General features: G+C 37.9%; 1 protein-coding gene across 3 annotated transcripts in view; it reads right to left on the reverse strand.

Annotated features, from left to right (window-relative positions):
• Positions 1–528: 528 nt before the first annotated feature.
• The window catches only part of RGS7BP (regulator of G protein signaling 7 binding protein), a 109,007-nt gene continuing 95,773 nt past the window's right edge, over positions 529–13,762 (reverse strand). The window contains exon 6 of one of the 3 annotated variants that reach the window (XM_004058795.4): positions 529–6,029. In XM_004058795.4, coding sequence (XP_004058843.1) covers positions 5,938–6,029 — 92 coding nt within the window. In that variant the 3' untranslated portion in view covers positions 529–5,937. Of the gene's footprint in view, positions 6,030–9,797; positions 13,746–13,762 lie in introns of those variants that run through there. The other 2 variants (XR_002003409.3, XM_055366867.2) reach the window with 2 other exon arrangements.

Below are 13,762 nucleotides of genomic sequence, written 5' to 3' on the forward strand. Positions count from 1 at the left end.
CACAGCCCTTGGCACCCAGCTGGACCACAACAGTTTGCCCCTTGAAAACCTTCTTGGGATACATTCCTGTCAGAATTTCATTTCTAGATATCTCTCCAGGAATGTAGGGGTATGTGTGCATGTGTGTGTGTGTGTGTGTGTGTGTGTGTGTGTATCCTTTTATTAGAAAACAAAATTATTTAACTTAATGTATTTCTTTTTCTTGCTGTAGCTATCAGAAACCCTGAGCTAAATTTAAAGACATTGCTCTTGTTAGTGAAAAAGTTTCTAAATCTGTTTTACTCCTTCCTCTAGTGACTTCACTTGCCAGGTTTTGTTTCTCTCTTACCTTCTTTTCCAGGCCCTTCCTTCCTTTCTCTTTCCTTCTCACCCGTCTTTGTGTCTCTCTGTCTCTTCTATTCTCAAAAGCTCTGGTGCCCATACCCCCACTGCCCATATTTTGACAAAGAATAAGCCAAGGAGGGGATGGGAATAGGGTGGGGAAGAGGATGAAGACAAGTAGTGAGTCAAAAATGTCCCTCTCACATATTCATTTTTTAAAACTTTTATTATTAGTTTTTATTACACAAGTAATACATGTTCATTGTAGAAAAATTAGAAAACACAGAAAAGCAAAAAGAAAAAATAATCACCCATAATCCCACTACCCATAACTACTATTAACATTTTAGTGTATGTCCTTCTAGCTTTCTTATGCATATATATACATACATAGATATATTTATATATAATTTTCTTTTTTACAAATATTGTGTCATACTATACATACTGTTTTATAACATGTGTTTTTCATTTAATATATATTGTGAACATCATTGTTTATTCCCTGAAAAATTTTACAGACACTACATGCTCATTGTGGAAAAATTAGAAGTTACAGATATGCAAAAAGAAAATATAATTGCTCCAAATCTCACCTCCCAGAGATAAATGCTTTTACACTTTGGCAAGTATCCTTTCAGACTCTTTAATGCACACATGCATACATATATTTTTAAAAAGGGATCGTACTATAAATATTCCTCTATAACTTCCTTTTTCATCTAACAATATAGCTTGTACATTTCAATAAATACACATATGGTGCTTATTCTTAATTGGTACACAGTATTCCATTGAAAGGATGTACCATATTTAACCAACCCTATAAAGTAGGCTTATTTACATTTTTCTGCTTATCCAAATAATGCTGCTATAAACTCCTTTCTTGCATATACTTTTTGAATAATGAATAAATGCATCTTAGTTCATTTTATTTTCTGACCCATTTAAAGGAGAATTTCCCTAAAGTGGAATTACTAGGCATGCAGGAAAACTATATTACCAAAATATTTTTTCAGAAAGGTGGAATCAATTTACATTCCTGTGGACTCTGTAAGAGGTTTATTTCTGTACTTCCTTTTTGTCCCTGGGAATTTTAATTCTTTATACCCTTTGCCTTTCTGACATATAAAAAGGAGTATATCATATTAACTTGCATTTTTTATTACTAGTATATTAAAACACTTTCATATTTATTATTAGTAGGTTATTTTAGTTTATTGTGCATTGCCAGTTTGTGTTCTTGGTCCAATTTTCTGTTGGAAAGTTTGATTCTCCTTGAATTATAAAATGTCATTTATTCATTCATTATTCACTCATTCAATGTTTTCAGCATTTGCTTTGTGTAGCACTGTGTTAGGTGTTATGGATACAACAATACACAAAATAGACATGGTTGCTGCCTTCTTATACTTCCAATTTAATAGGGATAAACAGGCAATTAAACAAGCAATAATGAAAACGTTCAATAAGGAAAGAATGAAATGGAAACACTTGGTTGAGAAGGGGATTGTAGATCATGGAAATGTCCCAAAAGTAGTGATGTTTAAGCTCTTAATATGTATTTGAGATCTATACTTCTTGTTGCATATATTGTTTTCTCAATTTGGTTTGTTATTTTTTACTATATAGGAGTTTAGCATTTTTAATCAGTCAAATTCCATCCATCCTTTCTTTCTGTTTTTTTCCTTTGGTGTCACTCAAAGAAAGGCTTCTTTCACACTAAAATTATATAAATATCGATTCACATTGCCTGCTAGTCTTGTTGTATGTTTATTTATGTGCTTGAATATGTAAATCTTCATTTCATCTGGAATTTATTCTGATAAAAATTATGAGGTATAGGTCTAATATTTCTCTCAAGAAATAGCTAACCAGCTATCCCAATATAAATTAATAATCCAAACTTTTCTGATAGATCTGAAATGTCATTTTTATAATATACTCAATTCTTTTATATTCTTAGGTCTATTATGGTCTATATATTTAATTCTAATAATTTATCCTGAGGCCAGTAGTATCACAGCTTTTTCTCATCCTACCTATGGTTACCTGAAAGTTGAGCATTTTGTATTTGGTGACATTCCTAAGACAAAAGAAATGATAGACGTTGCCTGGGTATGTGGGTAGGGTGGGAAGTTTGACCGGATGATTTCCTTAATCCTTTCAATGTTGACACTTTCAGAGTTTTAAATTCCAGATGGGATCATTGTTAATCTGGTCCATTTGTTTGCTGTTTAAAACAAAGTAGATGCTTTTACATTCTGTCTTTATTTCACCTCACTCTGAAGCTCAGCTTTCAGTAGGTGGCAGTATTGCCAAACACTCAGTATCCCGACTGGTTTCGTAGGAGCACAGAGAAACAAAATGGTCTGGCAATTTTAGAATTTCCCCCAAGAGCTTTAACTCATTAGAGGAGGCATCAGGACTATGCTACTTCTAAAGCTTTCTTTGTACCCCTGAATAATGGCATAACCAGAGGTTTGCAGTGAGTCTGCTCCTAGATGCGTGCAAAACATTAGCGGACAGATTTTTTTTCTTTTTCTGGCTTGTTTTTTTTGTTTGTTTTTTAAAGTGACACCTTGGCCTTGTGGGCATTTCTTCACTTATCTTACCCAAAAGTGCCTTCGGGCCCAGCCACTGACTGATTTAAAACCCAGAAATGTGGTTTTAAACAATGTGGTCGTGGTGGAATTCAGGTGATTTTTATTTTCTATTTGGTAGTATTTTTCAGATTTCCCACAAAGAACATGTATTGTCTTTGTAATTTGAAAAAAAAATCAACACAGGATATTAAAGATGTGGTGGGAAAATGGGTGAATGTATGCCACAAAAGTTTACATCATTTTCTGTTTCAAGCCTGTGGGTACATGCGACAAAATGAGTTCAATGTTCTCTTCTTAACCCTAGAGATCAGCTCAGTGTTATTGCTAATCTGAAAGCGAATTACCAGCAGGAAGCCGAGACAGTAGAACTTTATCGCTTGGAACCACACCTGAGAAAATCCTTTGGTAGGTGAGAGGAGAGCGGGGCAGCTCCTAAGGGATGCATTGGCCTGTCTAATGTGAGACGGTGAATTACCTACTGTAACCTTGGGCCAGTGTAGGTTACCAGGATTTTGAGCACTAAACTTAATTTTAGTATATGCTACTGAAAGAGGATCTTTAGATCTTGGAGTTTATCCACGGGAACTACAAAACTGATCAAAGGCTGGAAAACAGGCACTATGAATAAAAGATACGGTAGCTGAATATATTACCTTAAATATGCAAACTCTGGCTAGGTAATTAGACAAATTCCCATCTCCATGAATAGCTACTACAGCCTTTTCAGACATGGAGGTGAGACCTGAATTTATTAACAGTCTTCAGTTGTACAAAGGACAATTGCACAGAAGGTAAGTGTTACTTTCACACTGAGGCTAAGGCGAGAATGAACCCAAGTTAACCAAGCAGAAGTTATTTAGGTCAGGCATTTAGAAGAACGTGCTGAACAAGATTGGGCTTATCAGTTAATAACTTTTGCATGGATTAGTAGGAACTAGATTGAAGCTAGAGTTCAATATAGTTGAAGTATAGGAGAGGGCAGAGGCAGGTGCTGAGAGCTGCCAAACTGGGCTACTTCAAAATTTCGAAAACAATGGATCTTAAATGAAATGACCTTAGTGGGTGAAAATGAATTAGATTCAGGAAAGGATATTAAGCTGAAATCAAGGTTTGCAGACCAGATAAGTCTGGATTGCTTGCTTTTCCAGGGAGTATTCACCCTAAGAGTTTTTAAATAGCCAAATTGTTTTACAAATATTTGATTTAGAAAATTGTGATTTTCTCATATAGCTTTCTACGGCTACTTCTTTTTTTTTTTGAAGCCAGGTATATCTATAACCATGCATTAATTACTGGTTCATTGGAACACAACTCTAGATTCAAAGAATAAGGCCAAAAACCAGCTGGTATGATCTAAATAGAGACCTGTATAACGTTCTCTTCCAACCCTTTAATTCTTTCACTTTCAATCAAAAGAGCTAGAAGACAATTCCAAGTATAATTTCCACATCGGATATTAGGGTGAACTATATGAAATTGCCATTTTGTAGGTCAAAACAGTCAAATATAGGAAATTTCATATAATTCAACCTAATACAATAATTATTACAGTAGTTCATCTTCACTAAAGCAAAAGGCCTTAATATATTTAGTTTTTAGGTAAAAATATTGGTATACATATAAATGCCTGTGCACATAAGTACTGGGAAAGAACAGGGTTAGGACTAAAGATGTGTCTTGGATAAACCCCTTATCGGCATCTAGCTCATCCTTCTATTGTACTAGACACTGGTGCCTCCTGTCTGACTTGAAGGTTTTTCAGACTATGGAAAACAAGAAAAAAAGTGCAAAGACTTGATCTCTCAACCCATGGGAAATTCTGTCTGGGAAATGGGCCAAAGGAAGAACAGGAGACGGTATAACAAAATTTGTACCATGTTACAAGTTTAGTGAAGGAAGATCACAACAAAGCTGTGAGCAGAAAAACAAAGCATGTGGCTTCCTCCTTTCTAAAATATAGTATTGCTTAATGTGTCCTGCTTTCAAGAGTCTAAGCATAAGACAAGACACCAAGTACACGTTGGAAAAATCTTATCTGCATAGTCATCTAAAATGAGACAAGCTTAGCTTAACTAAAAAACTTTATTAACAATGTAAAATGTTAAATATTTTTATGATCTGAGCTAATTCCAGCATGCCCTATAAGATTTAACACTATGCTGATGTGCAGACACCATGCTTCAGATTTCAATTAGAACAAAATGTAATAATATTTGATTTTACATTTGAGGGCAATTGTATATGTTACTACACCATTTCCTAACTGGATTACTTCATTCTCCAAGAAGCTGAAAAAGACATCATTGGATCAAAAAGAAATTAGTTGCCCATATGCATTTGTACGAAGGTATTAGGATTATTGTGTATTTACAAAATTTTAGTACTTTTCATATGTGGTTTTTGTTGCATTATAAATTAAGATACTTTTATGTTGAAGCTCTTAGATTCTGACAGAATGGAAGACTAAATGTAAATGAGTGCAGAGAAAGCAATAGGTGAGGTGGTATATGTTTGCTTATAATATTATTTCTAATGATATTGATAGATTGGATTTTTGAACACAGTTTTTCAGTTTTAAATAGATTTCTATGTTTAAAGACTTCTTTCATATACGATAAATTTTAACATGAGATCAGCAAGAGCTATAGATATACTATTATATGTGAAATATTTTTCCTCTGTATAATACATTTAAAAAAACCTTTAAATAATTTAAAAATCATAATTCTTGCATCTGTCATGGCGTGGTTTGGAGCAGACATGCACAATGTCAGCTTTAAAATTCCCTTTTAAAAATAGCCTGGTTTTTGAATCTGTTCTTTTTTTTCTTGACGGCAGCTGCTTTCAAGTGTAAAATCATTTAAAAGGGCAGGGGGAGGCAGATAAAAGTAATAAGGAAGCATAGAAAACATAGTCAAAAACCAATAACTGTGTGGTTCAGCTGTCTGGAGGTCCTCGGGTTTTGTGATTTTTTTTCAGATGTTCTCAGTGGGTTTCCAGGAGGAGCCACCTAGCTTGAGACGAGACAACACAGCCCAAAGAACCTTCTCTTCCGTCTTCTCACCAGGGGGTAGGGAGTTAGATTCAGAAGGCTGCTGTCATCTGTGATGGGACATAATGTGCACATAAGTGAGGTATAGACACAACAACCTGCTTTTTAGGAAGTGGCTTTAAAAATCCACCATCCTCCTAATCAGGATTTCTCAACCTCAGCACTGTTGGCATTTTGGACCAGATGATTCTTGGTTGTGGGGTACTGTCCTGAGCACTGTGGAATGTTTAGCAGCATCCCTCAATTCATCAGATGCCAGTAGCACTGTATGACAATTTGTGACAACCAAAAATATCCCCAGCTATGACCAAATGTTCCCTGGGGTGGGAGGCAAAAGAGTTCAAGGCTGAGAACCACTGCTTAAAATTGAATTGAAACTGCTTAGAGGCAATCTTTCAGTTGGGAAACGTATATACCTTATTTGAAAGAACCCATGCTTATGAGTAAGTCTGGCTTCTTTTCTAAACCTGCCACTGCTATTTGCCAGTTCTGTGACTTTGAACATGTAACTGAAGCTTGCTAAGCTGTCTGTAAAATAGAGTTTAATAAAACTTAGCCCAGGTGAGGATTACATGAAATAATCTATGAAAAACATTTAGCTATAGTGAATAACTTACTGTCTAGCATAGAGGAAGCATTTAGTTAAAATAGCTATTATTAACTATTTTCCTTTACATTGGATCATTATCGCACCTTCATTCATCGACTTCATGTCTCTTCATGTTTCAAGTATTTCCTATTGAGTCTTTCCCCAGCACTTTCTATAGATTTCTGTACACAAGGGCATTCAGAGAAGACTGCCAGCTGTTGAATTAATAAGTTTTGGTTTGAAATTTTTAGGATCATGACAAGTAGAGGAAGAAATAAACCAGTAAATCTAATCTGGTTTAAAGAGTTGGGTTTTTTAAAAAAGTGCAAAGCAAAAGAGAAGGTGGGTAGAAATATCCTGTTGAAGCAGAACTTGTCAATGTGGGTCCCAGAGGCAAAGGACTACGAGGGGATAATCTAGAATTTTCCAACTGGGGCAGTGCTAGGACATGGTCAGACTGGAGCTAAGGGCAACAAGATGGTTGGCATTGGTGACTGTTACGTACCTAAGCTCCGCCAAGACTAGTTGCACTTTCCTCCCAGAGTGGGGCTAAGGAGTTCCCTCCTTTCCCTGTCCTAACCTTAAAGAGGATGGAAGCTTGGCAAAGGGCACAGAAGCAGAAGTTAGATGAAGAGATAGCTAAAGTGAAGAATGTGCCCCACCTCAATCGAACTGATTCGTAGAAGAGGGCTTGTTTTTCTTGATTACTGAGCCTAGATGCTGTAAACCAAAAATAAAATTGTAAGCCCCCCAACCACCTGAATGGCCCCCTCCTCTCAGCCAACTGCATTCCAAAGTTAACTTGAAAAGCTAGTTCAGGCCATGTTGGGAAGAGGCAGTTGAACATTCTTCATTATATCCTCCTCCCTTTTGGAATTCAGACAAAGCTGACGAGTTAACATCAACACAGAGACCTTAAGACTGATGGAACAGACTCCTTCCGTCTGATAAGAAACATTTATAATCTATTTTTGCTGAAGTCTGCTACCTGGAGGCTTCATCTACATGATAAAACCTTGGTCTCCATGACTCCCTATCATAATAACGCAGACATTTCTTTCTGTTGCTTCCAGGTCTTTAGATAATAACTCAAGCAACTGTCAATCAGAAAATCTTTGAATCTGCCTATGACTTAGAAGCCCCGCTTCCAGTTGTCCCGCTTTTCCAGACCAAACCGATATACATCTTATGTGTATCGATTAATGTCTTATGTCTTCCTAAACGTATAAAACCAAGTTGTAGCCTGACCACCTTGGACACATGTTCTCAGGACCTCCTGAGGCTGTGTCATGGGCATGTACTTAATTTTGGCAAAATAAATTTCTACATTGACTGAGATGTGTCTCAGATACTTTTTGGTTTACAATGCTTAGGAAACTGTTGAGAGCAAAAATAGATTCTGGCTTTCCAGTCCTCTTACATAAAGTGTCATCTAAGTGCCTGGGCTTCTCCTCCCCTTCCCAAAGGCTCTAATGTGTCATACTTATTTGTAAATTAGTATCACCCACCAAGGTTGACAGTGTTCCTTGGAATGTTGCACTATGTTATATATTTAGATACAGCTAGAGTAGCAAGTCCAAGCCAGAGAAGAAAACAGGCGCCTCCGCTGGGCATATCAAATGAATCAAACACAGTCCACCCTCCCAGTCTCCAGGGATTAAAATCCTCTCTTAAAGCTCATATTCTGTTAACATGGAGAAAAACAGGGCTATAATTGTCCTTTCCATAGTGAAAAATAATTTACTATAATCTGGATGTCAACATTATGAGAGTTAAAAAGAGGATATCTTTCTTTTAAAGTTAACTTGCTCCCAATAGTTAAGAAACTGAAAACAGTGTTAGATACTAAACATTAGCCTCAGTTTTCAGGAAAACATCTCAGAGATAAACCATGAAATATTTGGAGCAGAAAGAAATAACTAATTTTCTCATCATTTTTAGGACTCTTACTTCTTTAACCATGAATTGATCAATGTACTTAACCTAGTTGGATATGGCAAAGATATAGCAAATTCTGAGGGGTAAAGAATTTTACCTTTCAGTGTCCCTTTGGACTCTGAATACACTTTCTGAAACTCAAATTCACCTGGAATTCAATGCTTCCCTAAAACAGAGTCACCAAAACTATGAAGATATTTATGGGAAAGAAAGATCTTCATAGTTTTCTTTATTTAAGACTTGGAAGATCTATTTTCTAAATTCTGGTATCTCCTTCCCTTTCCCCAAAGACTTATCTAATTTGGGGAGGGACTGAAGTGGTCTTTATACATTATAGAATGCAACTCTGATGTGTTTTGCTCCTCTTACATGAGGAAATATCTACCACAATGTTGTATTTACAAGGGAAAATGTGTACGTGTATGTTGTGGTCATATATTTAGTTCCACTGTCTTGTTTTTGTATATATTAAAAGCAAGTAGGTATTATACACAGATATTATGAAATTTGTTTCAAGATTGACCCTTATATCTGTGATGCACTCACTACAGTGGATTAAAAAAAACCTAAAAACCTTTCAATAGCACAGCCTTTTGAGCTATTGAAATTCTTCTCGCTCAGCCTTCTCTCTCTCTCTCTCTCTATATATATACATATGTATCCAGATATACATATATATAGCATATATATGTATCCAGATATACATATATATAGCATATATATGTATCCAGATATACATATATATAGCATATATATGTATCCAGATATACATATATATAGCATATATATGTATCCAGATATACATATATATAGCATATATATGTATCCAGATATATATATATAGCATATATATGTATCCAGATATACATATATATAGCATATATATACACATTATGTACACATACATACCCACATATACACATATATTTATGTGTACTATATATCTCTCTCACAAGTGAATAAATTGTTAGGATTGATGAGAAAGTGCTCAGACATGAAGCAAGGTCAGGCTGCCTATTAAGGACAACTGCTGGTTTGGGGCATCTTTGCTGCACATTTGTGAGACCTTTGCCTTGCTTAGAGTTGTCTGACTATCACCTAAGGCTGAGGTAATAGAAAAGCTAAAAAATGATTGGCAGAAATTCAGAGCAGCTTTCTACACCATAGGGAGCTGACACCTGCAGTAAATGCTGAAATTTACCAAGCAGTAAGTATTCCTGGGATGGTTTGAAGTGAATTCAGCTCCAAGGAAATGTGTCTCTCCACATTGATCGAAATCCTGTCTCTGAAAGCCTATCTCAGCAGCTCTGGGGTGGGGCCAGAGAATCAGCATTTCTTACAAGTTCCCAGACATTGCTGCTAGTCCTAAAACCACCCTATGAGAACCACTGAATAAACAGAAGGACTGCAAGAATGTAAGCAAAAGGGAATGTTTCCCCACTCATTCTAAATTTTCTGGAATAATCCACTTGAACTTATTGGAAAATCTTTGCTTTTTATTGCAAATTTTTGTTTAGATGTGGCTTCTAATTAAGACTTTTATAGCATCTTTTCTCCAAAGTACTCACTCTCAGAAAACTGTAACCTAAGACAGTTTTAAATGTGAAAATGAAAGGTGGAAAGGGAAGCAGAGTAAGTAAAGCACAGGAGAAAGTTAAAAAAAAAGAGGGAGAATAGGAAATTTGGCCACCAGTAAGTTCAAACCTCAGTCATTCAATGTTTAATTCTTTTAGATTTTTAAAAAATTTTTTATTTATTTTTGGAGTGACAGGGTTTCATTATGTTGCCCAGACTGGACTCAAACTCTTGGCCTCAAGCAATACTCCCACCTCAGCCTCCCAAAGTGCTGGGATTATAGGAATAAGCCACCATGCCCAGCCTCAACATTTAATTCTTGAATGCTACTAAAGCCAGGGACACTGCAATTCCCCCAAACCACTTCTCTATTGCTCAAATTTATTTTGCTGATAAAAGATTTCTTATATAGGTGATAAGAAATGCTTCTACTACACTGCAGTTACAAATATCTATTCCAGGGAAAAAAAGAGAGAGACCCTCAGCTAAGCCAGTGGTTCTCAAACATTAGCTGCATCAGCATCATCTTAGGTCTTGTTAAAGCACAAATTGCTGACCCCACCTCCAGAGTTTCTCAGTCAGTAGCTCTGGGGTGGGGCCAGAGGATCAGCATTTCTTACAAGTTCCCAGACGTTGCTGCTGGTCCTAAGAGCACACTTTGAGAACCACTGGATTAACAGAAGGCCTGCTAAGTCCAAGGCTCTACATTGGGTACTGAGGATAATACCAAGATGGATCCTAATAGAAAGATAGTCCCTGGCCTCAAGGATCTTTCCTTGAGTAACTATGAGGCTTCATGAAAAATGCGGTAAGAAAGATCTGAATACATTGCTATGAGAATGCCAGGCAGGAGAAGGGGGGAGATTCCTCCCATTTGGAGGAGAAGGAAAAAGATGTTTATGGAAGATTCACGGAGGCCCTGGAGTTCATGCTGGGCCACGAGGAATGAGAACTTGGACATTTGGTGAAGGTGGCAGGGGATAGGCCTTCAGAATGGAGGGAACGGTGTGAATAAAGAGAAGTGATCAAAGGCAGCCTGAATTTGGGTCCAAGTGAACAGTCCAGTCTGGCTGGAATGAAGGGCTTATGAAGGAGGAGATAGTCCAAAACAGAGTTACCTAGAATTCCCTAACGATGCCTGTACTTTCTTTTGCCTGCTGCCTTTGCATTTGCCACCTCTCTTTTCAGAAAAGTCCTCCCTCCTTAGACAAATGGCAAGCCCTCCTTCAAAGATTAGCTTAAACATTTTTTTTCCTGCAGTCTTTTCTGACTGCTCCATGCTTCTGCATTCCTTCACGTTCCCATTGCTTCTATAAACAATTGCTACAGCTCTTGGCACATCATCTGCATCCAATCCCATCTTCCCACCGCTCTGTAAGCAACTCTTTATAAAAGTCTTAATGAATTTACCCCAGCTGCCCCAGCTCATCATCTGCCATTCACTTCCCCTCCTCCTTAGCCAAGCTTCCATGCCCAAAATTCCAAGAAAGCTGTTTTTGCCAACACCACAAGTGACTACCTTGTTGTTAAATCCTGTGGACACTTCCAATTCATGTTTAACTTCACCACTGGCCATTCCTTCTTTGCAACCTTCTTTGATTTATTTAATAATGCTCTTGTGATTTTCATCTCAGTCCCCTTTGTAAACTGATCTTTCCTCTCAAACCTGCCATTTTGGTATTCCAGGACTCTTGTGTCTGCACACTGTTGGTAGGGCTTCAATTCCCACTATGCTGATGATGCTCAAATCTGTGTTTCAGTCCTCTCAGATCACATGTCTTAGTTCAGCACTATTAACCACTGAGCACTGCTCCAGAAAGCTCCCCCCATGTCCAAAAGTTGTTGTTCTCTGCCTTTACTACTGCTCCTCTGTTCTCTCTAACTTGGTGACCAACATCGTTATTTACTCCGTTTTCCAAGTCTGAACTTGGGTTTCTTCCTTGATTCTGCTTCTCCTTATGCACCACATCCAATTGTCTCTGTCCTCCTCTCCAATCCCCTGACTTTAGGTGAGATCTTAAGCATTTCTCACCTGGATGACTGCACCTGCCTCCTTATGGAATCCTTCCAGTGGCTCCCAAACCTCTTAACATGGCCTAAGGGGCCTTAATGGTACAGCTCTTGTCTCTCTCTTAAGCCTTTTGTCTAGAGACTTTCCCAACTACTTAAGTCCTTGCAGTTATCAAAATCCCCTCCTATTTCATCTCCCCATATGCCTTCACACATCCAGAATCTTCTGCCTAGACTATCTTTTTTCTATTTCTTTGGCCAAGTGCTACTCATCCTAAAAATTCTCAGCACAGATACTTTCTAAAAAGCAATCCCTAATAATCCCCCATTTTCAATTAAAGCCTAGGCTCGGTGAGAATCTAATATACCTTGTAGCAACCCATGTCTAACTGTTATGGCATTATTATATTGTGAGCACTAATTTCTGCATCTTTCCAATTGTGTGTGTGTGTGTCTGCATATGTAATAGTTGTTTTCAGCCCAACCCTGAAGGCTCTACCAGAATCTGTGAGAAAGGAGGCATATGGCATTTGGAAAAGTTTCCTAGGTGATTCCCATCCAATTTTTCCCTGTTGAAAGGGACAGGTTTTAGTGGAGGAGAGACCTCCTCAGCACCTAGCACAGAATTTGACACATCATTGGTGACCATTATATGTTGGATGAGGATGGGGACAAAGGCTGCTGGGGTGAGAGGTCTGTTCTTCCTTCAGTAGATAGTGAGTAGACATTTCACATTTGTGAGTAGGAGCTCAACATAATAGAGTAATGCATTAAGAAATTAGATTGGTTTACATATGTCACACTGAATCTTGGACAAGAGATTGCAGAAATTGCAAAGGATATGGGGCTACTGGTAAAACTGCCCAGAATAATTTTCAGACAGCAGCTAGAAACATAGAAAGTCTTTATGAGGCCCTTGGGGGAAGGACCTAAAAGGTCATCTCTAGGCTAGATGGTGGCATAACTGCCCAGTGTTCTTCAGCCAGATATCTGAGAATTCTTCTGCCTCACACAGCCAGGTTCGGTTCTGGATGTGGGGGTCCTGATTGGAGGAGGATGCTATGAGTTTGGGAGAACTATCTCTAGGCCCACATTAGTCTGGAGTAGTACTGTTCACAGGAGGGGACTCATTCTAGCCCAGGTCAATTCCTGACTTACCTACTTCTCGACTGATTCTCATGCATGGCATCAACGACCAAATTCTATGCAAGAATGAACATACCGACACCTCCCACAGCATTCACTAAGTCAGAATTTTGGAAAAGGCAAAACTGTCCTTCAGGCTTAATTTATTTCTGCTGATTTGTTTTGTTTGATAACAGCATGCATTTAGAAGATGCTTGTCCTTCACTTTCCAATCTCCTTTTAGCCTCTGTCAGTAACCTTGCAGGCTCCCCACAGGTGGTTCCATTTGTAATCCATTTGACACAGCGAGACTATCATAATTAATGAAGCTCCCTACAGCACTGCCAGTGTCCTAGAATGTAGGACAGGAGGGGCGCTGAAGCAGTGGAAAGAACAGCGGGCTGACAACCAGAAGACCTGGCCCTTGTCTGCAGCCTGCAGTGGAACTCAGCAGTGCAAGGGTGGCTTGCTTTTCTTTCGTGCATCTCTTGGCCTCCAGTCTTAAACTCGATGGACGGGAAAGAAAAGGCTGAAAATGAAGGCATA

Source organism: Gorilla gorilla, chromosome 19, assembly GCF_029281585.2.
Source record: "Gorilla gorilla gorilla isolate KB3781 chromosome 19, NHGRI_mGorGor1-v2.1_pri, whole genome shotgun sequence".
NCBI lineage: Eukaryota > Metazoa > Chordata > Mammalia > Primates > Hominidae > Gorilla > Gorilla gorilla.